Source organism: Giraffa tippelskirchi, chromosome 6, assembly GCF_054371585.1.
Source record: "Giraffa tippelskirchi isolate mGirTip1 chromosome 6, T2T-mGirTip1v1.2.pri, whole genome shotgun sequence".
In the NCBI taxonomy this organism is placed as follows: Eukaryota; Metazoa; Chordata; class Mammalia; order Artiodactyla; family Giraffidae; genus Giraffa; species Giraffa tippelskirchi.
Window position 1 is genome coordinate 15699522 of NC_137280.1, and position 26790 is coordinate 15726311.

A 26790-nucleotide genomic window follows, 5' to 3' on the forward strand; every position below is an offset into this window, starting at 1 on the left:
TTCTGTAACGTTTGTGCCAGAGGCTCTGTTTTACAAGGATGGATAAAATATCTTCCCACCCTTGAGGGAGCTCATACTTTGTGTCAGTAGACATCCCCATCAGTAAATAATTATGTTACCCAAACCCAATAATAGAAGTGCCTTAATAAAATGGAGTGTGAGAGCATGGTGGAGAAAGAGTTACTAAAGAATCCTTCTGGGTCTTCCAAACTCCTTCAGTCAGTTAGGGGAAAGCTGTTAAAGCTTGACATTATTTCCCACAGGGTTTTGTTGTTTATTCATTGGTTTGTTTAAGAACACAGGACCCTGTCTGCTAATGCTAATTCACTAAGATTCATAAGAAACCTAGACTCCTCTAAAAACTGGGCACTTACCTTCCTTTGTCAATAGAATTCCCAGTCTCTCTGCATATAGTGAAGTAGTTGAGAAAGATTACCTGCATGCCTTCACTTCCAAATAATAAGAATGGAGGGCCATCAAGGGCAGGCCAAAGTTCTTACAAACTAAACTGACAGTAGTTAGGGCCAAGACCTTGATAGTTAATCTCCACTGCCATCTCTTTTTCCTCTCCTGCCTTATGTCATCATTCTCATCTTCTACAGATTACGTCTAAAGAGTCTGCTCTGTTCCTACCCCAACACTTTTTGAACAGTCCAGTAGACTATTCCGTTAATGTATAATAACATGGCCCACTTTTCATTGTTGTTTCTGCTTTAACATGCTGCTTCCTATTACTTTACCAGGGTTTTTTGTCTTTCCGTTTAGCAATGTTTTCTTGCAGAATTCATTGTAATGGAGTCAGACCTATGTAAGGCAAGTCATTTTTGTAACCGTTGCCTAGGCAGCTCTTTGAAGAGTGCGAGATGAAAATGGTGAAGAAACCCCCTAAAAGTTTCTCAGAAGTCTTCCACCAGTTTAAGAGAAAATTTGAAGAACTTTATCCACATTCATTCTTTTTTATAAGATGATGGGATGCATGAATGAATAAATGAACAACTAAAGACAGTAGAAAAGCTATGACAAGCTATGGAGAATAATGTCAATAGCTTCTAACATTAGTATAACTCTTTAGTATACACTTCTATATTATATATTAGTATATATCATATATATATATAGTATATGTATATAGTATATATATATTTAGTATATACTTCTATATTGCTAAAGTAATGCTATTACTTTAGTAATGGCTTCTAACATTAGTATAACATGAAACTTCTTCACTTACATCATTTAATCTCACACCATCCTTGTAAAGTAGGTGTTTTATCCATTTTATGTTGTCATCAGTAAAGATGTTAAGGTCCATCATAGATAAATGGAAGTGCCAATATTTGACCTACAGTGAGTGAAATGTTGGCTTTAATGGATAAAAGTTATTTTTTGTAAGGTCTTCAACATAGTTCTAGTACCTAAAGCTATCTAGTACATAGCTCAAGTACCTAAAGAATAAAAGGCCAAAGATTTATTGTTAATCTACAAGTAAGTGTATGCTAAGGAGAATGCACTGGGGTTGTAACGTGAGGATTATGGCATTTCACTCTAGAAGGTTAACATCTTCAAAATGGAACTCCTGATCTTTCCTTCCTCTACACATACTCCACCCATCATCTTTTTTCATATCAGTCATTGACAGCTCCCATTTTTCCAGTTGCTGAAGCCAGAATTTATGAAGTCATACTCACCTCCTCTTTTTCTGTTACACATCACATCTTATCTGTCAGGAAGCCCTGTTGGCTCTGCCTTTAAAATATATCCAGAATTCAGCTTCTTTTCACCACCTTCCCTGTTGTGCCCAGTCCAGGCCACTGTCATCTCTCAGCTAAATCACTAGGTAGGCTCCTGACTCATCTCCTTTTTCCGTCCTATTCTCCTTATTTCATATTCTCAACACACCAGCAAGAATGACCCTTTTAAAAACCTAAGCTAAATGATTCTGTTGGCCCTCAAAGCATTCTTCACTGGCTCGTGTTTCTCTCAGAGAGAAGTCCAAGTGTTTACAGTGATGGCTTCCCAGGCTCTCTATGCTATGGCCCCTGCCTTACCGTCTGATCTGCTCTCTCACTCCACTGCAGTCACAGTGGCCTCCTTGCTGTTCCTTGAAATGCCCGGCAGGATTTCTGCCACCAGGCATTTACGGGGGTTCTTTCCTAGGGGCTCCTCAAGTCCTTGGTCAGATGTCTCCTCCTTAATGAGACCTGCCATGACCACACTATTCACAATTGCAGTCCTTTCTCAGAACTCCTATTCTCCTTTACCCTGCTCTTGTTTTTCTCATACCACACTTAATTAACTAACATACTATATAATTTACTTTCTTGTTACTTTTTTTTTTCTTCTCTTCCTCCTCAGGCTATAGGCCCCACAAGGACAGATTTGGGAATTGATTTTGGCTCAGTTTTTTTGTTCACTGATGTAGCCCCAGTGCCTGAAATTACTGGGCACATAGTAGGAGTTCAGTATGAGTTTGTTAAATGCATAAATGATGGTTGTATTTAATGAATGCGTCTGAGCACAGAATGCACAGTTGCTGAGGAGGTAATACTAGGCTGGTTCCAAAAGCAGTTCACTGATATAAAGCCCCACATGTTAATACTACTGATAGAGGTAACAGAAGTGAGAGAGATATGTAGGGCTAAGCAGTTAGTCTAATTACAAAGCTCCTCAAATCAAGAGTAGCAGTCTTTTGCTTTTAAAGGGGAAAGAGAGTGTGTAATGAAATTGCCTGTGGCTTCTTAAATATTACTTTTAACACTTGACGTGGTATGGTTGGTATGGTTTTCCCAGATCTGCAAGATATCAGATATTCTTTATTCATTCAAACAAGTGTTTTTTCAATATAACTGTTATGTACCAGGCACTATATAAACTAGTTTCCAATTGAAACTTGTAGCAACTGCAAGGCGTATGCTTTAGTGTATTTGTATTTAATGTAGAAAAATGAAAATTTCAGTGGTTTGGGAAATTAGCTTGCCAGCATTGCTTGTATGCTTTCCTTCAACTTTTTGAAAATTAGATGCCTTCTGCATACAGAGACAATGCTAGTTACCAGTCATCAGTAGGCCATGTACTTGGTTTTGAAATTGTTTTTTATAATGACAGTGTGAATAGTGGCTCACATTTGTAAAAGAATTAGCCAGAACTAGGAGTATAGGCTATGTCTGTGAAACACAGTTTTTTCCCCTGTATGAATATAAGTTAACTAACCTAATACTAAATGAACTAAAGCTTTCCCAGACAGTCCATTATGAGGTCGCATGAGAGAGAGAGCATGGAAAAGGTCACTAATGGGTATGTCTATCAGTTGGTGGCCAGTGGAAGTTTGATCCTAGCAGTGTTTTTCTGATGTTCTGGCCAGCCTGATTCTCTTGGGTTAAAGTACTGTTTCTCTTTTCATGTAATAAGCACTTTTTTCCCTATAAAAGAAGCCATTCCTTGGAACGGAAACAGCACTGGGTCTTTGTAACTTGGGTAGTTTTTTAGCACTAGATTGTTTAGTTTGTGAAAATATTTGATTTAGACTGAGCTTGTGGCCTGATGATGTTTAGAAGAGTGCCAAAGTGTAACTCATAGGAGATGCCAGTAAAAACCGTAGCTGGAAGAGGTGAATCATGGTTGCGTCATTTTCCTGGTAGGTGTAACCAGGCATGAAAATCCATCACTGCAATTTTTAAATGTGTTCCTAAGAATAAAGTCAACTGGTACTCTGTGAACTACGTTAGGTCTCAAAATAAAATGTCTGACAGTGCTTTGAGTCACTGTCCCACTGTCTTTACATTGTTCAGGAAGCTTTGTTTCATCATTGTGTTTTATTGCCAAAAACAGCAGTAATATTTTTCTCTGACTCTTAATGAGTGTTTTTGTTTCACTGAAAACCCTGAACATACCAGATTTTTCATTGTGATTTAACTTTGGTATCAAGCAAATTCTTATTAACTAACAAGTTCTTGTAAAATATTATAAAATTGCAGTTCCTAAAATATTCTCTCTTGAAGACCAGTTTAGCTGGGGGAAGAAAGCACATTGGGTTAAAATAAGATGAAATTTTGTAAGTAACATGGAGTAGTCAGGCCAACAGAGCAGATCTGATTTCTAGATTAATAAACTACAAAGAAATAATTTTAGGATTCAAACAACGTATATTAAAATGTGTTAGTGCACAGTGCTTCTGTAAATGGTGAAAGTACAATTGCCTGACTTCTGTTGTAAATGAACTATACCCAGTAATTGATAATGCTGTGAAAGTGCTGCACTCAATAGGCCAGCAAATTTGGAAAACTCAGCAGTGGCCACAGGACTGGAAAAGGTCAGTTTTCATTCCAATCCCAAAGAAAGGCAATGCCAAAGAATGCTCAAACTACCGCACAATTGCACTCATCTCACATGCTAGTAAAGTAATGCTCAACATTCTCCAAGCCAGGCTTCAGCAATACGTGAACCGTGAACTTCCAGATGTTCAAGCTGGTTTTAGAAAAGGCAGAGGAACCAGAGATCAAATTGCCAATATCCGCTGGATCATCGAAAAAGCAAGAGAGTTCCAGAAAAACATCTATTTCTGCTTTATTGACTATGCCAAAGCCTTTGTGTGGATCACAATAAACTGTGGAAAATTCTGAAAGAGATAGGAATACCAGACCATCTGACCTGTCTCTTGAGAAACCTGTATGCAGGTCAGGAAGCAACAGTTAGAACAGGACATGGAACAACAGACTGGTTCCAAATAGGAAAAGGAGTCCGTCAAAGCTGTATATTGTCACCCTGCTTATTTAACTTATATGCAGAGTACATCATGAGAAATGCTGGGCTGGAAGAAACACAAGCTGGAGTCAAGATTGCCAGGAGAAATATCAATAACCTCAGATATGCGGATGGCACCACCCTAATGGCAGAGAGTGGAGAAGAACTGAAGAGCCTCTGGATGAAGGTGAAGGAGGAGAGTGAAAAAGTTGGCTTAAAGCTCAACATTCAGAAAACTAAGATCATGGCATCTGGTCCCATCACTCCATGGGAAATAGATGGGGAAACAGTGGAAACAGTGTCAGACTTTCTTTTTTTGGGCTCCAGAGTCACTGCTGATGGTGACTGCAGCCATGAAATTAAAAGACGCTTACTCCTTGGAAGGAAGGTTATGGCCAACCTAGATAGCATATTTAAAAGCAGAGACATTACTTTGCCAACAAAAGTCCGTCTAGTCAAGGCTATGGTTTTTCCAGTGGTCATGTATGGATGTGAGAGTTGGACGGTGAAGAAAGCTGAGCGCCGCAGAATTGATGCTTTTCAACTGTGGTGTTGGAGAAGACTCTTGAGAGTCCCTTGGACTGCAAGGAGATCCAATCAATCCATCCTAAAAGAGATCAATCCTGGGTGTTCATTGGAAGGTCTGATGTTGAAGCTGAAACTCCAATACTTTGGCCACCTCATGCTAAGGGTTGACTCATTGGAAAAGACCCTGATGCTGGGTAGGATTGGGGGCAGGAGGAGAAGGGGACGACAGAGGATGAGATGGTTGGATGGCATCACCGACTCGATGAGCATGGGTTTGGATAGACTCCGGGAGTTGGTGATGGACAGGGAGGCCTGGCGTGCTGCAATTCATGGGGTCGCAGAGAGTCGGACACGACTGAGCGACTGAACTGAGCTGAATTGATAAAATGCCTTCAATTGTGTTAGTAGGAAATCTGCAATGCTGAGGTAGATAGAATCACACAACCACCTTCTGCTCCTTTGAGAGTATGGGTCCAAGGCCAGGTGGGAATGGACAGATAGAATAGAAATGAATTCTTGACATCTGATAGATTTGGGTATACTGATTATGGTGGGAGAGGCAGGTGGTGAAACAGAGTAGTGTGATCCCTGTGTTTTCTTAAGCACCTTCAACCTGGAACCTGTCTTTCAAGGAAGGGATATCACTTCCGTATCAGAAGGGTGTCACTGTACTGGGTCATGCCATCTCCCACTAAGGAAGAGCATGTGCACAGGCATAGCTGGAGAATGGAGTACAGGGCCTGGCTCCTTGGGAAAGTCAGGCTGCTCTATCCACAGCAGTCCTTGGGAATATTTCCCTGTGACCTTAACCACGGTTTATACTTGTTTATAAAAGAATAAAACGAACAGAGTAAGAGAGAGAGAGAAGTGAAGACTAAGTCTTTTAACTCTTATACTTTTTTTTTCCTTAGTTGGCAAGCATTCTCAGAAGCCTTTTTTCTTTTTTTATTCCTGCTGATCTGACTGCAAGTGTGTTTCTTTGATCAGATGTTTATATTGTCCTTATTTTAATTTCTTACTTTATTTTATGCCTGACTCCAGGACCACAAGGAACACTCAAACAGATAGGGGCTAGTAGGAAGGTAGAACCTGGAAGAAGTCCAGTTTCAGATGAGGGTTCATGGTAGAGTGACCGTATAACTTGCCATCTGATCAGGAAAATTTTGAGAACTGCAGTGGACACTATTAATAAAGAAGATAATAGGTGTGAAATAATACTGGCGTGGGCCATCCCTAGTGTGTGGTCATTTGAATAAAGGGATGGGTAGGAAGCTACTGTTTCTTCAGCCCAAACTCTTCCCTCTCTATAAGGTTTCTGTAAAATAACAAGGGGAGTTTGGAAAAAAATAGACAAAATCAACAGAACCAAAACTTCTTTAAAAATAATAAAATTGACAAACCCTTAGCTAGTCTAACCAAGAAAAAGGCAACTCAGGTTACTAAAATATGAAATGAAAGGAAGGGAATTAATGCTGCTGCTGCTAAGTCACTTCAGTCGTGCCTGACTCTGTGTGACCCCATAGACGGCAGCCCACCAGGCTCCCGCGTCTCTGGGATTCTCCAGGCAAGAACACTGGAGTGGGTTGCCATTTCCTTCTCCAATGCATGAAAGTGAAAAGGGAGAGTGAAGTCACTCAGTCGTGTCCGACTCTTAATGACCCCATGGACTGCAGCCTACCAGGCTCCTCCGTCCATGGGATTTTCCAGGCAAGAACACTGGAATTAATACTGACCTTATAGAAATAAAAAGAAAATACTGTCACCACCATATACAGAAATTAACATAAAATGGATCAAGACCTAGACATAAGGGCTGAAACAAAGAAACTCTTAGAAGAAGACATAGGAACAAGTTTTTATAATCTTATATTAGACAATAATTTCTTAGATATGACACAAAAAGTACAAGCAACCAAATTAATTAATTAATAGGATTTCATCAAAATTTAGACAGTGAAAAGACAACCCACAGAACAGGTGAAAATATTTTCAAATTGTATATCTGGTAAGGGACTTTTTTTTTTAATTGGAGGCTAATTACTTTACAGTATTGTGGTGGTTTTTGCCATAAATTCACATAAATCAGCCATGGGTGTACATATGTTCCCTATCCTGACCCTCCCACCCACCTCCCTCCCCATCCCATCCCTCAGGGTAATCACCAGTCATGAGCACCCTGCCTCAGGCATTGAACCTGGGCTGGCAATCTGTTTCACATATGATAATATACATTTTTCAATGCCATTCTCTCAAATCATCCCACCCTCGCCTTCTCCCACAGAGTCCAGCAGTCTGTTCTTTACATGTGTCTCTTTTGCTGTCTCGCATACAGGGTCATCATTACCATCTTTCTAAATTCCATATATATTCATTAATATATTGGTGTTTTTCTTTCTTACTTACTTCACTCTGTATAGTAGGCTCCAGTTTCATCCACCTCATTAGAACTGATTCAAATGCATTCTTTTTAATAGCTGAGTAATATTCCATTGTGTATACGTACCACAGCTTTCTATCCATTCGTCTGCCGATGGACATCTAGGTTGCTTCCATGTCATGGCTATTGTAAGCAGTGCTGCAGTGAACATTGGGGTACACATATCTCTTTCAATTCTGGTTTCCTTGGTATGTATGCCCAGCAGTAGGATTGCTAGGTGATATGGCAGTTCTATTTCCAGTTTTTTTAAGGAATCTCCACACTGTTCTCCATAGTGGCTGTACTAGTTTGCATTCCCACCAACAGTGTAAGAGGGTTCCTTTTTGGACTTTTATCTAGATTTTTTTTTTTTTTAAAGCCTTCCATGTCAATAATAAAAAGGCAGCCAACTTAAAAATGGTCAAAGTATTTGATTAGTCATTTCTCCAAAGAAGATTTACAAGTGACGAGTGAGTCATGAAAAAACTATCAAATATCGTTAGCCATCAGTGAAATTCATATTAACCCCACCTTAAGGCACCCCTTCACACTCAGTAGGATGGCTACATTGATAAAGATAATAACAAGTATTGTTGAAGATGTGGAGAAACTGGAACCTTCATATATTTGGTGGGACTATATTAATAAAATGTTAAAGCTGTTTTGGAAGATTGGCAGTTCCTCAAAAGATTAACCATACAGTTACTGTATGTATAACCCAGCAATTCCACTCCTAGTTATCTAACCAAGAGAAATGAAAACATATGTCAGCACAAAAAACTTGAATATTATATTAAGCTGATATAGCTTAATTCATACTACCTAGAAAGTAGAAGCAACCCATGTCCATCGACTAATGATTGAAGAAGTGAAATGTGCTGATTCTGTGCAGTGAACTATTACTTAGCCGTATAAAGGAATGCAGTACTGACACATACCACATCAGGGTTGAAACCTTGTAAACATGGTGCAGAGTGAAAGAAAGAAGCCAGTCACAAAAGACCACACACATATTGCATGATTCCATTTATATGTAGTGTCTAGAACAGGAAAATCTGTAGAGACAGAAAACAGATTAGCAGTTGCCAGGCACTGGTGGAGGAGAAATGAGGTTATGAAGAAAAGTGACCGCTAATGGGTATGGGATTTCTTTTTTGAGAGTGGCAAAAATGTCAAAAAACCACTTGTAGTGTTTCACAGCTACACATATATCAAAAAACATAGTATACCTTACATAGATTCATTATGTAGTATGTGAACTGTTATCACAGTAAAGCATATATTTAAAAATTACATCAAGAGGTAGTTGACCTGTAGCAGATTGGAGCTTTGTGGTCCTCAGATCACATGTACATTCATGACACCACCATCCTGGACAGTTTTGCTGTTACCTCTTTTACATATTGTGCATCCATCCTCCCCTACCTGCCTTTTACTGCCCCATTGCCCTGTACGATTTTCTTTGAACTATGCCTAAAACTAGCTTGAAGAGCTCTGGAAACAATGAGCTCCAGAACCTTTTCCAGCTCTAAAAAGCCATTGTTCTGATGCACCAAACTGAGAATTTGAATTTGGCTTAGATTACCCCATTTTAGCTCCATGTCAACAAATGGAAAGTTGTGAACAAAGACAGTTTTCCCCCACATAGCTGCACACAGGTGTGACTTAGTGGAAACTGTGGAACTCAGCCAGGTCTTCAGTTCCCTAGTGTAGTGCTCTATCTCTGAGCTCTGCTTCCTGTTCTTGAATACAATGATTTGCTAAAATAGAGGCACCTGGTCCCAGCACCTTGTAAGATGGATTTTTTTTCTTTCAACCTTTCAAAATATATTTATATATTGATGAAGGCTTTCTCTGGGAAGCCATCTGTCTGAAATCTGCAGCAATAAAAAAACTTCTCTAGACCGTATATATTCACAGTGGTATCTGTTGCTTCACTCCTCTAATCCTGTCTCCTCCTCCTTCCTTATTTTTTCATTCATTCATTCATTTATTTATTTACAAAGCATATATTTATGAAGCATCTGCTCTGGACCCAGCACTAGGTACTCAGCACTGAACAAAATGAACTCATCCCTACCATTATAGATCTTGCCATCTACTAGAGAGAAATATATTTGCAACATAAAGGTTTTAAAATTTCATTATCGTAAGGTCTATGAAAGAAAAGAAGGAAGTTCTGGGGTCAAGACTATGTAGCTTATGATTTTAAAAGGAGCTCTGGAATCATATTGCCAGTGTTCAAATCCCAGCTTCACCATTTACTAGCTATGTGATTTTGAGCAAGTTAAGTTTCCTGGGCCTCAGTGTCTTTATCTTAAAAAAGAGATAATAATAGTACGTAGAGTTCTGAGGATTAAGTGAGTTGATATAGAATAGTGCCTAATATATACCAAGTGCACATAGGAAAGTGCCTGACACATTCTAAGCATCTAGTAAGTGTTATCTGTGTGTTGGTAGTGTTGCCTTACACCACATTAGGTCATCAACTAGTTAGGTTATCACCACTGCTATATTAACTACCTTCATCGCTGTCATCTACATATACTTATCTCACCATATATACATGCTCTGTACACACAATTTACAAAAATGGAATGTGATATGCTTCTGAAATCAAGAATCCTACAATCTAGTTAAGAGAGCGTAAGAATTAAGAGAAAATAGTAACAGAAAAGAAGAAGGCAGTGGCACCCAACTCCAATACTCTTGCCTGGAAAATTCCATGGATGGAGGAGCCTGGTAGGCTACAGTACATGGGGTCGCTAAGAGTCAGACATGACTGAGAGACTTCACTTTCACTTTTCACTTTCATGCACTGGACAAGGAAATGGCAACCCACTCCAGTGTTCTTGCTTGGAGAATCCCAGGGACGGCGGAGCCTGGTGGGCTCCTGTCTATGGGGTCGCACAGAGTTGAACGCAACTGAAGCGACTTAGCAGAGTAACAGAAAATAGCAAATACTAAGTACCAGATAAAGATCAAGTATATCCTGTAGGTCTGAAGGAGAGAGAGCAGTCATGGGTTCATAAAGGAAGGGGCTTTGAAGAGGAAATAGACCCTTAAGAAAGAGCACATTCCAGGCTGGCATGAGTGAACATGTGGAGGCAAGAAGGTGAATATGAAGTTCCAGAAGGGAAAATTTGAATAGAGGAATAATGAGGGGTGGCTTAAGACAAGAGGCCTCAGAATATTGGTTAAAATTATTCAGTAGGCAGTGGTTCCCATGACCAGATTCTGAGCTAGAGTGATCAAATAAAACTTTTCTCCTTTGTCTCCTGAGACCCACTGCTTCATGTGTTCCTTTCTTTCACATCCATATCATCATCATCTAGTCAATTGCTTTCTAATTGGTGGTGGTACCTACAATTTCTCAGCCCTCCAGTCTGCTACTCCCACTGCACATTTCAGTGACATTAATTTTTCTCAAGCTTCCTTTTTGTCACTTATTTGCTTAGAATGTTCTTAGTTTCCCATTGTCTACAGCAGTTGCTCAATTGTTAGTGTGCATAAAATTACTGGGCTTTTATCACAAGTGCAATTCGCCTCTCACCTTCAGGTAGGATACTTCTGGAATGGGGCCTGAGAATCTGTTTAGACCCTAGGGGATTCCCATTCAGGTGATCAAGTGGCTCTGCTTTGAGGAAGACTGGCGTAAAACTAAGAGTCCAAGTTTGTTAACCTGCCACCTAGCATCTTGTTTTATCCAGCCTCACTTTTCTCTGTTCTCATTAATACAGCTTTAGTTTCAGCAAAAGGAGACATTTCCTTTTCTCTACACTTACCCACAACCTATTTTTGTCTTCTCTGTCTTTTTTTGTTTATGTGGTTTCCTCAGCCTCAGTATCTTTACTGCCATTTCAACAAGTCCAAATTGTGGCTTCTTTCAGTCTTGGTTCAGATGTGTCCTAAAAACATCTTTAAGTATCTTTAACCTAGAAGGCAGAGTTCAAGTTTAACTAATTTTATATCTACTTCCCCATGCAGGGGCCTAAATGAGCACTTTTCAAATGATTCAGTTCATTTATTCCTTCCTTAATTTATTCATGAAATATTTATTGAATGCTTACTATATATTAAGCTCTAGTGATAAAGTAGAAAAATAAACACCCTAAAAGTCTCTGTTTTCATGGACCTTTCCTTCTAGTGGGTCAAACGTTTTTAAGTAAATGTTGAAGGTATTTTGAGAAGAGTTGTCTGTCAGTGCTATATGGAATACTTTAGGAAAGAGACCAGTGAAAGAAACTAATTAAGAAACTCTAGTCTATGGGGTCGCTCGGAGTCGGACACGACTGAAGCGACTTAGCAGCAGCAGCAGTAATTGGCCAGTGTAGAGTGGGAAGGGTCAATGAGAATAGAAGATACAAAGGAGATAGCAAGGGTAATTAATGAAATGAAGGAATGACTCGGTGGGGGCCAGGAAGGAATATTTAATATTTGAGCCTTTTGAGAAAGAACAAATAAGTAAAAAGTTAAGATATAGAGGTAGTATTTGGGGGAGGGGTATTTTTAAATGTTATGGTGATCTTTTAGATGTGTGATATTAATAATGGGACATCTGAATAAAGATGCTCAGTAGCAACTACAAATATGGGGTGTTTGAAGAGCCCAATCCTTTCTCCTATTTCCCTTCTTAAGCTCAACTCATGAATGTTTTTTGTAATCCTAGCTGTTCCAAAATCCACCCAGGAGATAGTCTGTCTCTCATTCATTTGATTTTCTGAAGATGTGACATGGCTCCATGTGTTGGCCCCATTTCCCTGTTCTCCAAGTGGCTGTCTAGAATGACACCTCAGCCCAACTCCAAAAGTCCATCTCTAATCGTGCCCTTTCTTGAAATGGCTCTTAGCTGATGGGGGGCTTAGCTTGCTGGAGGAACTTGAAAGACATAGTAATTGAACCAGAAAATGTTTTAAAATTGGGATGGTGAAACAGTGGAAACAGTGGCTGACTTTATTTTTCTGGGCTCCAAAATCACTGCAGATGGTGATTGCAGCCATGAAATTAAAAGACACTTCCTCCTTGGAAGGAAAGTTATGACCAATCTAGACAGCATATTGAAAAGCAGAGACATTACTTTGCCAACAAAGGTCCGTCTGGTCAAGGCTGTGGTTTTTCCAGTAGTCATGTATGGATATGAGAGCTGGACTGTGAAGAAAGCTGAGCACCGAAGAATTGATGCTTTTGAACTGTGGTGTTGGAGAAGACTCTTGAGAGTCCCTTGGACTGCAAGGAGATCCACCCAGTCCATCCTAAAGGAGATCAGTCCTGGGTGTTCATTGGAAGGACTGATGTTGAAGCTGAAACTCCCAATACTTTGGCCACCTCATGAGAAGAGTTGACTCATTGGAAAAGACCCTGATGCTGGGAAGGATTGGGGGCAGGAGGAGAAGGGGACGACAGAGAATGAGATGGCTGGATGGCATCACCGACTTGATGGACATGAGTTTGGGTAAACCCCAGAAGCTGGTGATGGACAGGGAGGCCTGGCGTGCAAGAGTCGGACACAACTGAGCGACTGAACTGAACTGAATGTATGTTTTCTTTCTAACTTTTATTTCAGCAGTCCCACATGACTGGGAATATCCTTAAGGTTAGGTTAAATTACCTTCATTAATGTACAGGAAGTTTTTCTTTTAGAACTGCAAGAATTACTGGGAAAGTATCAGCATTTGAAAATTAACCAATGTTGTAGGCCTAGCCGATCAGAGCTAAAGTTAGGAATATTTGCCTGATTTAGAGAATACTTCAAATTTCTAAGGTTTGAAGTGAGAAGTTAATATGATCAAAGCAGTTTGTGTGGAAGGTCATTTTGGCCTAGTGATGATTTTTATGGAGTAGCAGAGAAGAACAAAGTTGTTCTAATGGAAAAGAAGAAATGGCTGCAGGGCATAAACAAATGTTTCTCTCTAACATCTTGACTATTTTGCATCTCACATCTGTTGCATCATTAAGGTATTGATAACATATGACACAGAGAATCAATGTGTAGCTTTAGTTCAATTTAGATTTAATCTGCCATCATGAAGTTTAAGGGTAGCCAATAAAATTTTTTAAATAACCCTGTATTCTGTAATGTCTTGATGTGCTTCAATAAAATCAGATACAGTGTAGAGAATACTGATATTCAGGTTTACTTTGAAGAAAATCTGCAGTTAACTAAACCAGGTTTGTTCAGATCTAGTAAATAAAATATAATAAATAATAAAAATCAGCTTAATATTTTTGTTAAATAACTATATTCTGTTTGGCAATGAAAATCAGCTACTGGTTATTAAAGTCAATTATGGATGTACTTAACCATTTCCATTATTTTTCAACTGGTACTGACTGTTAGAGGAAATTTTTAATGCATGCTTTTGGTTCATTTCCATAATCTCTGCATAGTTTCTTTAAAAGGGCATATGTGATTTGAGGGATAAAATAGTCAAGGATTCGTATAGCTTTTTATTGATGGAAATTTCTCCAAGGTCAACTCTAGTTTTCTTATCAGAAAAATCAAGTTCACAATTGCAAGGCAAAAGCCTACTCGAATAGTTAATAAGCATATTATCCTTCCGCATTGCTGCAGAAACGAAATGCAAGCTTCTCTGTGACTCTTACAGAGAAAGCCTAGGCTGGGTAAACTTTCATCTGCTTCAGGGTCAGGGCTGATTGAATCTTACTGCAAGTTTATGAGTTTATGAGAGTGGCTGATGTGATACAGTTGTTTCTAGTAAAATCGGGACTAGCTCTAAGGAGCCAATCTAAGTCAGTCTCTAAGTAAAATTCTATGAGAAACAGACTCCAACTCAGACACAATTGTAAACCCTGATATAATGAGGACTTGCAGCTGATTTAATCCTATTGAAAATCTTTAAGCAGCCATGGGACAAAATGGTTTCCACATTGACATCTGTGGAATGAACCCTGGATTTCATTGGTATGAAGAGTTGTTACCTTGTACACATAGTAGCCACTTTTTAAGAGTTAACATCATGGCCATTTCAAAGCAGGTTGTTATTTCTGATGTAGAGGCATCTACTTAGATTAAGATCCAGGTTCCCAGAATGTGTCAGGTTTTATTCTTAAAAAAAAAAATACAAAACTAAATTCATTATAAAAAGCAAACAAGTCAAACTTAAACTAAGGAGTTAGAACAAATCAGTTAGATCTAGTTTCCTTGAACAAAAATGACCAACCCATTCCAATTATATATGTGGGAGATGTAGAGAAAGAAAGGCAGAGAGAATCACAACTGTTTCTGAGTTAAGAAGTCATATGTGAAGTCTTGCCTGGAACTGATTTTTTCTTTTCATGAATTTAAAAGCCCCTGAAAATAAGCATATGCTGTGAAATCATATATGTTTGAATGGGCAGACAGGCACAAAAGGCTTCAGGGTCAGCTGTGTTGATGAAATCTCAGTAAGTAGGATTTGAACTTACTTGGATAGGTTGGTGTGTAATTTTTTTTTTTTTTTTGGTTGTTTGATTTATCGTATTGAAATGTACACTGATAATGATCTAGGTATTATAGTCAGCTTGGCACAATAAGTGGTCCTTTTTCATAATTTACAACTTAAATTAAGACAATAGACCGAACACAACTACAGTAAAACACAACCTTGCCTGAACTATCTCCATGCTTCTTTTCTTGCAGTTAGCAGTGGTTTGAAATGTGAATATTTGAAATGATACTTAGCCGGCAGTAATGGCCTCATACTGTTACTTCAAAGAGCCGGAAAAGTAACTCCATGAAAGGAAAAACTTGAAACTACAGTATTCTTTACCATTCTATCTGTTAAGCAGTGATGGGTATCATTAGTTCTGCTCTTTTGCATAATTACTGCAGTATTGTGAAAAGTTTTTGCCATCCAACTGGGAACAATTATATCCTGTGGGCTCTTGTATAACATTTGGCTTAGAGAAATAAAATGTAAAAAAACCCCATGTTTTCTAGCACTCTGTAGTACCCAAGTGCTTACAGGGTTTGTTCAAGTTTTATAAGTAAAAAATAACATGGATTGGTAACATTGAAGGAGGCATTTCATATCAAAGTCAATTTATTCTTTATAATGCTTTTTAATTTAATATGCTTAGATAAATTTTATCTGGTGCATCACTGAGTTGCGATGGTATTTTGTCTGTAAAATGATAAAAGTTCATGAAGTACAATGTTGATATCGCTGAAAATTTGAGACTTAAAAGTATACTTTTATTGTTCACTTGACTAAATCAAGTTGAAATGAAGTATCTCTGATTGGTACAGCGATTAGCTGTTTGTCTAAAGCTCTGTATTAAAGGCATACAACAGCCTTTCCCAGCAGAACCATTCTACCCTATCCTCAAAACCAGACTCTTTCTTGATACAGCCAGAAGGGTATATTTGCAAATATTTAGACAATGAGGCACATAATTCTGTTAAGTTTCTTAAAATTCTCCTTTGTAATTACAGTATTCAGTTTAGTTCAGTTCAGTCGCTCAGTCGTGTCCGACTTTTTGCGACCCCATGAATTGCAGCACGCCAGGCCTCTCTGTCCATCACCAACTCCCGGAGTCTACACAAACCCATGTCCATCGAGTCGGTGATACCATCCAACCATCTCATCCTCTGTCGTCCCCTTCTCCTCCTGCCCCCAATCCTACCCAGCATTAGGGTCTTTTCCAATGAGTCAACTCTTCGCATCAGGTGGCCAAAGTATTGTAGTAGTATGTGAAACCATTAAAATACTGTAAACAAGAGTGTTTTTTTTTGTATCATAGGCAGCGCATTAACTTCTTTGAAAATATGACTGCATTTTTTTGCAAGGGCAACAAAAATATAATAAATGTCACAGTGATATGAAGAAGTGACTGTCACTTTGATTTTGTGGTTTCACACTTGACTCTATCATAGTTTATAAGATGTGAAAAGTGAGCTCATGACTGGCAAAAGATATTTTGATCAAGGTCAAAGTGTAACTACTGCTGATATATAACCATAATTTTGATGAGAAGGTGGAAAATATGTGGATATGTGTGTTTTTGGTGTATAAAGATTCCTTAAAAAGACAAGTTAAAAGAAATAGTGTGAGTTAAAATATAGGAATAAGTGCTGAATTATTCTTTCTTGGCAGCCATCAAAACAGAAATTACATTTGTTTTAGTCTTTGTTAATTCTCAAAGTTGATTTCTACATATTTTTCTTTAAATTTTTAAATATCCACTTATTTGCAGCATTCTTATTAATATGGCTAACTTCCAAATATGCCTGTAAAAATGTTCATATGGCCAAACAAGAAGTTTCAATCCATCAAGCTTATCTTTCTTCACTCCAGAGTTCTACTGCAGAACATCTAATTAATATCATTTGAAATTATTTTAATGCATTCTTTGGTATTGTTGCCTACTTAGCTGTGATTTTAGCCACTACTCCTGAGATACTGTGGCTCTTACCAGACTCCAGGGTGAGTGAGTAAACTTACCTATCTCAATCCATTAAATGGAGGAATTAGCTTCAGTTCCCCTCGCTACTAGTCAGCTTTCAGCACCTTTTCCGTGGTGGCTAATAATTGTACCACGTATAGCTGTGAAAGGATGGGGAGATGTGCTGAAATGATCTAAGAAGTAAACTATCAACTTGACATGTTTCCCTAGCTATTGAAAACCTTCTCATATTGAAACCCATTGATAGTGAAACAAGAATTCCTGTGATTTAAGTACCATCTGGTTGTGCTCAAGGCTTTAAAGCTGTTATCTCTGCATAAAATTTCAGAGTCCTATTTTTTTTCTTCACCAAACTATCCATTTTTAAGCCACAAATATTTTTCCAGCTCTTTCAGATTTTATCTGAAAGTATATTTTAACAGTATTTAAATAGTTCTTAAATAATAACAATTTATCTTGATAGATGGCATGCTGTGTTTTTTCATTTTATTTTAATTAGCCATTGTGGAACCAAATTCCCTTTTGTTTTAGTCTTTTGAATATTGTTTAATTATAGTTATCATGCCAGATATCTTAAAGGTTATTTTACCAATAGAGTTTCATTTAACATAACCCATATGGAATCAATAGCCCAGTTTCCTAAAGTGAATGCTTGGAAAATCTTACATTCATATGTTAAGAGTACACATCCTTTCCTCATTAGTTGGAAAGTACAGGGATTTTGGCACAGGTTCTGTGTGGAAGCATTGTGCAGCTTTTATATGGATTTTGTTTTTAGCCTTTGATGACACTGTTTAGAAGAGGAAGTATCTAATAAGTAAAGCATTTTGTCTCAAGTGCTGCCAGTGTGTTTAATATATGCCTGGAGGTCTGAAACATTATCTTCTTCTCTGCAGTAATATGCATTTAATTCTCTGAAAGCAGAAGGTCGAACTTTTAAAAGGGACGCAAAGTACATTTTCAAACAGAATAATTCAAAACATATGGAAGAGGGGACCAGAGTAATGTACAGTTGGTTTTTATGGTTTAATCATGATCATGTTAATGCACACCAGTAGCTAATTAAAGAAAACTTTTATTGTTCATTTTAAATGAGTTAGGTAAAGAGTGGGAGAGCTGATGTAATAGCCCTGCCCAGAGATACATGTTTTCTGCTGCACTCACTAACAGCAAGCAGATATTGCTATTTTTGACAACTTAAATTATTACTCCCCTTGGACAATAATAAAGGAAAAGTTATTTTCAGAGTTATTACATTGTGAACTTTTCATTCTCCACAAAGGAATAGTAAATTGATGCCCAAGTTTTGAGCTGAGCACACATAATTAATTATAAAACTTCCTTGATAGGCCAGATGGTCTTCAATATAACAGATAAATCTGCAATGGACTGGTGACAAACCTATGGATTTTTAAATATGTCTCAAAATCATCAGCTTATTTATTTCAGTTCTACATAATAGTGCAGAAACTTAGACAAATGAAGGAAATCTTGGCTTTTAATCCATTTTTAATAATTTAGTCTTCTAATACTGGGAAAGTTGTGCTTTTTTTTCCCTTCCAATGAGAGTCAGAGTCTTTCATCTCTGGGTCATTGGTTCAAATTCCAGTCTGCTCAGTAGTGACTAGAATTAGTTACCATCTGACTTCTGTTCAGTAACCCGTGTGACCTGAGCTGATAGCTGCCATCCTGCCCCTGCTGGTTATTTATATTGCAAGATCATCCCACTTGACATTCGCTAGAGTCTAACATGCCAATCTCAACAGGTAATAGGGCTGGACACTACATTTATTTACCTTTACCTGTAAGTGGCTCGTTTTATCATGTTAACATTGATAGGGAACACTTTAAAGAAAGAGAAACTAGATTTTTAAGTGCAAATCTGTACATCAGGAGAAGAAAATACAAGGCTCTGTGCACAGAAGATATATAGACTCATGTAGTTGATTATGATTTCCTTTCCTGATTGAGAGAATAAAAACAGTTGAGTTCTTGATTTGAGTTTCTTATGCAACTTAGAGGATTTTTAAAATTATGCTGTACGCAGATATATTTAGTTTGCACAGTAAATGCCAGATTACTTATGTAAATGATTTTATTATCTTTTCACATATTATTTGAGAATTCCTAGCTCATACTAGATTTGGAGGTATATTTGAAATTTTTATAATAGGTAACTAAAACCTTTCCAATTTACTTATCCCTTTGATAATTGTCATATTTTTATTTTACTGAATGTTAAAATTAAATATGTTCATTAATTTGTTTGGTCAGCACACACTTCTTGAAGTTTAATGTTGTTTAAAGCAATGTGGTGTATGCTATAAATACTAATGGTGTTCCCTCCTCATTGCCTATTAGCTGTCTGACCTTGGACCTATTGATTAATCTCTTTCAGCCTCAGTTTCCTCAGCTGTAAAATGGGCATAACAGTACCCTCTTAAAAGGTTGTAACAATTAGTAAAGAAAATGTATGTAATATGCTGCCAGTGTTTGGCGTGGTGTGGCGTGTGCGTGCTCAGTTGTGTCTGACTCTTTAAGACCCCATGGACTGTAGCCTACCAGGCTCCTCTGTCCATGGAATTTTCCAGGCAGGAAATACTGGAGTAGGTTGCCGTGTCCTCCTCCAGGGGATCTTCCCAACCCAGGGATCGAACTTGTGTCTGCCTGCATCTCTTACATTGCAGGCAGATTCTTTACCCACTGAGCCACCTGGGAAGCCCTAGTAAACATACTCGGTGGTATCTGATTTCTTATCTTCCATTGCTCCTAATCTTTGAGACAAACCAGTGTTTGAAAAGTGCTATGAAAACGTTAGTTTGTTATGAAAGCATAGAAGCTGAAAATGCAAGCACCATCTAGAAAGGTTGAGAAAGTCTTCATAAGGAAGGTGACTTCTTTTTTTTAACTTACCATTTATTGAGTGCCTACTACATGTGGTCGGTACATTAGCTCATGTAATCCTGCAGCAACTTTGTCGGTTGGGTATTAGTGTCCCCATTGTGAGGACGAGCATCTGGCAGAGACAGAGGACTGCCTGAAGTGTGACCAGCGCACAGCATGGAGGATGCTGATAAGGAAAGTTCATGAATATATCTGGAAAGACCTTAAAGAGTACAGTGTACACATATATTTACATGTTAATAATTAAATACTTCTTGTCTGCAGAGAAACTTTTTTTCATTTAATATTGTATCAGAAACTGACATATCATCGAACTTTTATGGATCCTCTCTTCAGTGTGCTAGTCACTGATGAGACAGTCCTCGGTGATAGAAACAAAACAATATGGCACAGGCCTTCCAGCAGTCCTTCAGCTGGTAAAAAAGCCGGAAACATGACAGCTGCCCATCAGTGGGTATTTACTATATGCCAGGCATTGCACTGACCTCTTTAGGTACATTAATTTATTGAATCCTTACGCTAACCCCTTGAGGTCGGGTTTATTATTCCCATTTTACAGATGAGATTATGTAGCCTTAGAGAGGACTGTAATTTATCCAATAGCACACATCAGAAAGTGTTGCACTTAAGCCTGCTTCTGTCTGACTCCAAGACCTTTAGATTGTTTTAACACTATCTGAATCTGCCACCACAGAATATTCTAGACTACTCTAGAATATTCTAGTAGAAAATAATAGATGTAGTAGAAAATAATAAATCCTAAAGTGAAGGAATGGGAAGCCTGGTGTGCTGCAGTCCATGGAGTTGCAAAGAGTCAGACACAACTGAGCGACTGAACAGCAACAAAAATAGAAGCTATGAGTTAAGTACTAGGAACACCAAGAAGGAAAAGAGTTGAAAGCGCAACTCCCAGACAAGTGTCATTGTTCTGAGTCTTCGTGGAGAGATAAGTGGTGGCACGCTACAGCAGTTTCAGAAGGGGCTCCAGGCAGGGAAGCAGCATGGTATACAGAGAAGGGTTTAAAAGAACAGGGTGTCTTCAGAGAAAAGGGTTTAGCTATTTTTGTTTCAAATACTGTATTTTTTTAATAACATTGTGCCCTCCTCCACAAAATTAAAATAAATGAACAAAAAATTATTTGAAAATTTTTAATGACTGTTACATCATTATCTTGAATTAACTGTCCTTTAACATTTTCACAAGCAACTTATAATGTGGAAAAGTGATACTACTATATTGACCAAATTAAGGAAGAGCCTAAAAAATGAAGCTCATTACCAGTACTATGGGGAACATTTTTTCACTGTTGATGGGAATACAGATTAGTGCACCCTTTTTGGAAAGGTGCTGACAATATTTGATAACCTTAAACTTGTTCATACCATTTACCTAGTAATTCTACTTCTAGGATCCTGTCTTAAGAAAATCTTATTTAGATGTTTGTCATAGATGTTTGTTGGCAAAAATTGAATACCTAATTGTCTAGCTATATGGGAATAGTTGAACAAATTGCTCCTAACATTGAATGAAATATTATGCAGCTTTTTAAAAATGACATTTATATAGAGTATATTAATATGTTAAAAAATTGCATTACCAATTTCTCTCTCCAATATTATTATAACCCTAAAGGGTAGAGGTGAGGAAAACCTATGCACAAGTAGGGAAAAAAGACTAAAGGAAATACACTAAAAGATTGCCACTGGTTGTGTTTGGTAGTAAGAACGGGCTTCCCTTGTGGCTCAGCTGGTAAAGAATCCACCTGCAATGCAGGAGATCTGGGTTAGATCCCTGGGTTGGGAAGATACCCTGGGGAAGGGAAAGGCTACCCACTCCAGTAAAAAAGACTTCCCTGGTGGCTCAGACAGTAAAGCATCTGGTAGTAAGAAGGGAGTTGGGAGGATTTTGTTTTTCTCTCAGATTTTCCATGAGTTCTTCAGTCAGTGAAAGTTGCTCGTGAAACTCTTTGCAACCCCATGGACTGTATGGTCCATGGAATTCTCCAGGCCAGAATACTGAAGTGGGTTGCCATTTCCTTTCCAGGGGATCTTCCCAACCCAGGGGTCGAACCCAGGTCTCCCGCATTGCAGGTGGATTCTTTACCAGCTGAGCCACCAGGGAAGCCCTAGTTCTTTAATGAGTTCTTTAATGAATCTGAATTACTTCAGTGAAAAAGCAATTGAGTATCTAGGTTTCAGTAGTGTATTAGAAACTAATTAATGGTTGGGAGACTAAGAAAAGGGAACCAAAGAATCAAACTGGAGGTCTTGTAGTTGTGCTGACAAAATAGTCATAACTGCTGCTTCCACCACATTGTTCTTTGTTCTCTATGTAGGCAGTTGTTGGTGGAAATACTTGAGAAAGTACGGATACATTTAGTGCACAAAGGGAAAATCCACATTCAAGCGTTTTAATTACTTACATTTTGCTTGGTCACTTACATTTATCCTTGTTTCAAGTCCTGTTGTAGTAAAGGAAAATAAACATCATTTTGAATGGCACACATTTACTTTAGTTTACTTTTCTTTGCCTTTCATAATTTTGGACTACTGACTTTTCCCTCTCCTACTATCCAAAATCCTGTAAATCAGTTTTACAATGATAAACAGTATATACTACTCCTGCCTAAAATTAATTTCAACCAATAGTAATCATGATTTGGAAACAGTTTTATTATACTACTTGGAAAATCACCGTAAAGGATACTAACTGAGGCATTATATATATATATATATATATATATATATATATATATATATATATATATACTACTTTGTGTTAGTCCAAAGAAAGTCAAGTCTGACATTGAAAAGTATATTTTATTTTATTTATTTTTTCTTTCAGCTGAGCCACATGGCTCTTGGGATCTTAGTTCCCCAACCAGGGATTGAACCCTCATCTCTTCACCCTTGGCAGTGAAAGCACCAAGTTCTGACCGCTGGCCTGCCAGAGAATTCCCCTAAAAAGTATCTTTTAATGATAGAAACGCACATGTGATGTTTTTCTCAAGGATTGCCTTGGCATTCTAATATGCATAATTTCTTGAAAGGGCACCTACTTTATTTTTATGATTACTCTTATACCAGACCCAGTTTTAATGTTTCTATAACATTTACATAGTAACACTTGGAATATAATTAGTATAAAATATTTTATTATTTTTCCTTGCAGATCGCTAAGCAAGAACAGAAAAAAATGGATACATATGATGGAAGCATGGCTGATAGCTCATCTCGGTACAGTGGTGCCCAGGATAGTGGAATTGGCAGTGATAGCGTTAAAATCAGAATAGTACAGATAGAGCAGCACAGTGGTACCAGTCAGCACCGCATCGCCCGTCCTTCACGCCAGTCGTCAATTGTAAAAAATCTAAATTTTATTCCTTTTGACATATTTATTACTGCAAGTAGAATCTCACTAATGACCTATTCCTGTACGACCTTACCCAAATCGAAATCGCAAGAACAAAAGGATAATGAAAAAACAGGCAAGAGTTCATTAAACCTGCCAGAAGTCGATTCAGATGTCGCAAAGCCCAGCCAGGCGTGTATTTCCATGGTAACAGCAGAAGATCTCTTAAGCAGCAACATATCTTTTCCTTCAGGGAAAAAAATAGGGGTCATCTCTCTCGAAAGTCTGCACGCATCCACAAGATCATCTGCTAGACAAGCACTCGGCATAACTATCGTTCGGCAGCCTGGAAGAAGAGGAACCGGTGACTTGCGACTAGAACCTTTCTTGTACTTTATTGTATCCCAACCTTCTTTGCTTCTGAGTTGTCACCACAGGAAGCAACGAGTGGAAATATCCATTTTTGATGCTCTGCTTAAAGGGGTTGCCTCTGATTACAAATGTACAGGTAAGAGCTTTCAAATTTACTAGGGTGCTGATAACCACTAGTACATATTAAGTTTTATTCCCAAAGTTTTAAGACTGATCAAACAGGAAACAGCTGGCAAACCAGACAAAACTTCTTTTCTCTACCGAATATGTAAATACGTTAAAGTTCATGTCCCACAGCTGAATCATGTTTAAGTAAATGTTTGAAAAGTAACAAGATTTAGCCTTGGTGTTCTTACTGTACCTCTGAATTTTTTTCCAGGAGCTGAATGAAACAGGGGCTCTTTCTGGGCTATTGAAATGCTTAACAATTTCCAGTGATTAGGAAGCAAAGTGTTTTTTTCGTATTAATGGCCCTTAGGTTTGCTTTCCATGTCAATGGTGCTGCTAAGGTTAAAAAAAGAAAAACTTTCGAAAATGAAGTTTATTGTTTTGGTATTCTTTTGCCAAAATCATCTTGCTGTAACAGCTTGATATTAAATGTATCTGAGAAGGTTTATTAGTAAAGATGACTTAACGATTTTACACATCTACAACAAGCCCATTTATTAGTGGGTGTTGGCCATCTGCCTCTTGTTGCCCCATCCTGGCCTCCCTATAACCAGAGAGCACCATATATTATAACAATTATATTGAACGTCTGAAGCTTGTTGCATATTGAGACTAGGAAAGTGATCAGGGATTCAGATTTAAGAAATATGTGTTGTTAAGTAATAAGAGCTAATGAAAACAGGGCCAGACCAGGTACAGAAACCTTTTCCCACAGTTAATGCAGAATTAGAGATTTTTCAGGAAAGACTTCCCAGAAAGGGTAGCGGGATCATCTAAGATCTGGTTTTGGAAGAGGTCCCTCACATGCTCAGGTGTAGCTCAGGCATTTTATTGTTCTCAGGTGCTCCCATCTAGCAGATGAATATCAGCAGTAAGGCATTTGGAGAATTTGTCCGTTCAGGAAGTCAGGCTGGTTCGTTCTTGGCGCTAAGGAGAGTCATTTTATACAGCAGGCTCCTGAAGAGTAGATAGGAGCCCCAGGAGGTAAGTCAGAGGAGCCCTAGGCTCTTGCTGAGGTATAGTTCAAGTCCTTGACTTTAAAAAGTGGTAACTGACCAGTTGCTAAGGAGGAATAGCCTAGGGTTACTTTCTAGACTGCCTGCTAGCCATCTCTCTCCATTAGTGCTTGTGCTGGCTCATGCTGGCTCAGAAGAGCTAATTGTTAAATTTTTAGGAACTTTGAAAGACAGTTGTTCAACCACTGCTAGTTTAAATCACCATAATGAGAGTATTTACAAAACAGATATTGGCAAATGCTGTCAATCAGCTCTCCTACTCTGAGAGCCAGTGCTAAACATTTATCAACAACCACTGCCTCCCTTCTTCAAACATGCTTTCGTTTACTGAGCACCTGTAATATAATGGGTACTTCTGTTCAGTGGAAATGAGAGAGGTGCTGAGGTAGTTTATGTTATATTATTCAAGAACTCATGCCTACAGACCTGATACCTGTTTGGGTGTCTGCTTAGCATTGGCAGAAACTAAGTGTAGGACTGGGAGAACAAAAGTTCATTCCACATCCCTCCCTAACTGCTTTCAGCTGCAGTTGCTTTACGGGTGGGTGGCTTCAGCAGCTTCTGCTAAAAGATATTGATAACTGAGTTCAGCAGAGTTATCAGGGCTCATAGCAAAGGTGTAGATTGGAATTATAACAGGTTCCTAGGTTGAAATGATAAAGTATCTTTTAAAAAAAACATTCTTGTGCATAGACCAATGTGGAACCCAGTTTCAGCGACGAAGTTTAGAAGATTATATACCAGATTGAATATAGGGGATTTACATGTGGGAGGAAAAAGTCTTACCTACCTCCTAAGGAGCCTGCTTCACGTAATATTCTTGTGAATGCCTTGCTTTACACAAAAAGCCTCTCCTTGGGTGTGCACACTGTCCAAATAGAGTCATCAATATAAGTCATCGTATTTCCGTAAAATGAATTTAGTGAAATTTGTCAGAAACAAGTAGTTAAATATAATGGCTGAAAAAAAATGACTAGCAATTATTGTGTACTCAGCCTGTGCCAGGCAGTGTAATAACTGCTTTAAATGCATTATCTCATTTAATCCTCCTAACAGCTGTGTGGGAAATATGTTCCCATCTTATATGTAAAGAAACTGAAGTTTGGAGAAATAACTTCTCCAAGGCGACAAATAAACTGAGCTAAAATACAAAACCAAGATTTTCTGGACTTTCTGAGTCCAGTCTCTCAACCTGTATGGATCCCTAGAGTGAAGAGAAAAATGTGAATCTGTTTTCAGTCGACCTCCGTTGTCCTTCTCCAGACCATGCAAATGGTTCCCTTTCTTTGTTTTAACTGGTGAATTTGTATATATGTGTCCTTGTGACTACAGAATACAGCCTGTCTTGGTACTATGACAACCTGAGCTAAAATTCTCTCACTTAGGAGACATGTACCCATCCATCTCATAGGGCAATTATGAAACTGAAAAGAGATCATTAATGAAAGTACTTCGCAGGCTATGCAAGTACTGCTCCCTCACAAATGTTTGCTGCTACTGTTTTAGTTATTAATATATAGTAGAAAGATTACTGGGGTTCCCAGGTGGCTCAGTGGTAAAGAATCCGGAGACCTGGGTTCGAACCCAGGGTCGGGAAGATCTCCTGGAGAAGGAAATTACGAAGCAGAAAGCCTGGAATTTAATTGGCACTGCTATTTATTAGCAAAGTGATCTTAGCCCAGCATTTCACTTCTTTGGGTTTCTGTTTCTTTTGCATAAAACATGATGAATATAATAGACACCAACAAAGTTCATTCCAGGTGTAGAGTTTTCTCATTCAGTAATTTGGAATTCATCTCCCCACACTTAACCTTTCTAACAATATTTAAACTAGCTTTGGCCTCAGAAAGTTGACATCTGTAAACCACTACTGTATCAGATTACAGTAT

General features: G+C 38.3%; 1 protein-coding gene across 11 annotated transcripts in view; it reads left to right on the forward strand.

The window, feature by feature from the left end:
* VPS13B (vacuolar protein sorting 13 homolog B) overlaps window positions 1–26790 on the forward strand; it is a 752042-nt gene that overhangs the window by 507603 nt on the left and 217649 nt on the right. For all 11 annotated transcript variants that reach the window (XM_081503358.1, XM_081503363.1, XM_081503357.1 and 8 more), the window contains exon 34: window positions 23166–23853. In XM_081503358.1, coding sequence (XP_081359484.1) covers window positions 23166–23853 — 688 coding nt within the window. The remainder of the gene's footprint in view (window positions 1–23165; window positions 23854–26790) is intronic.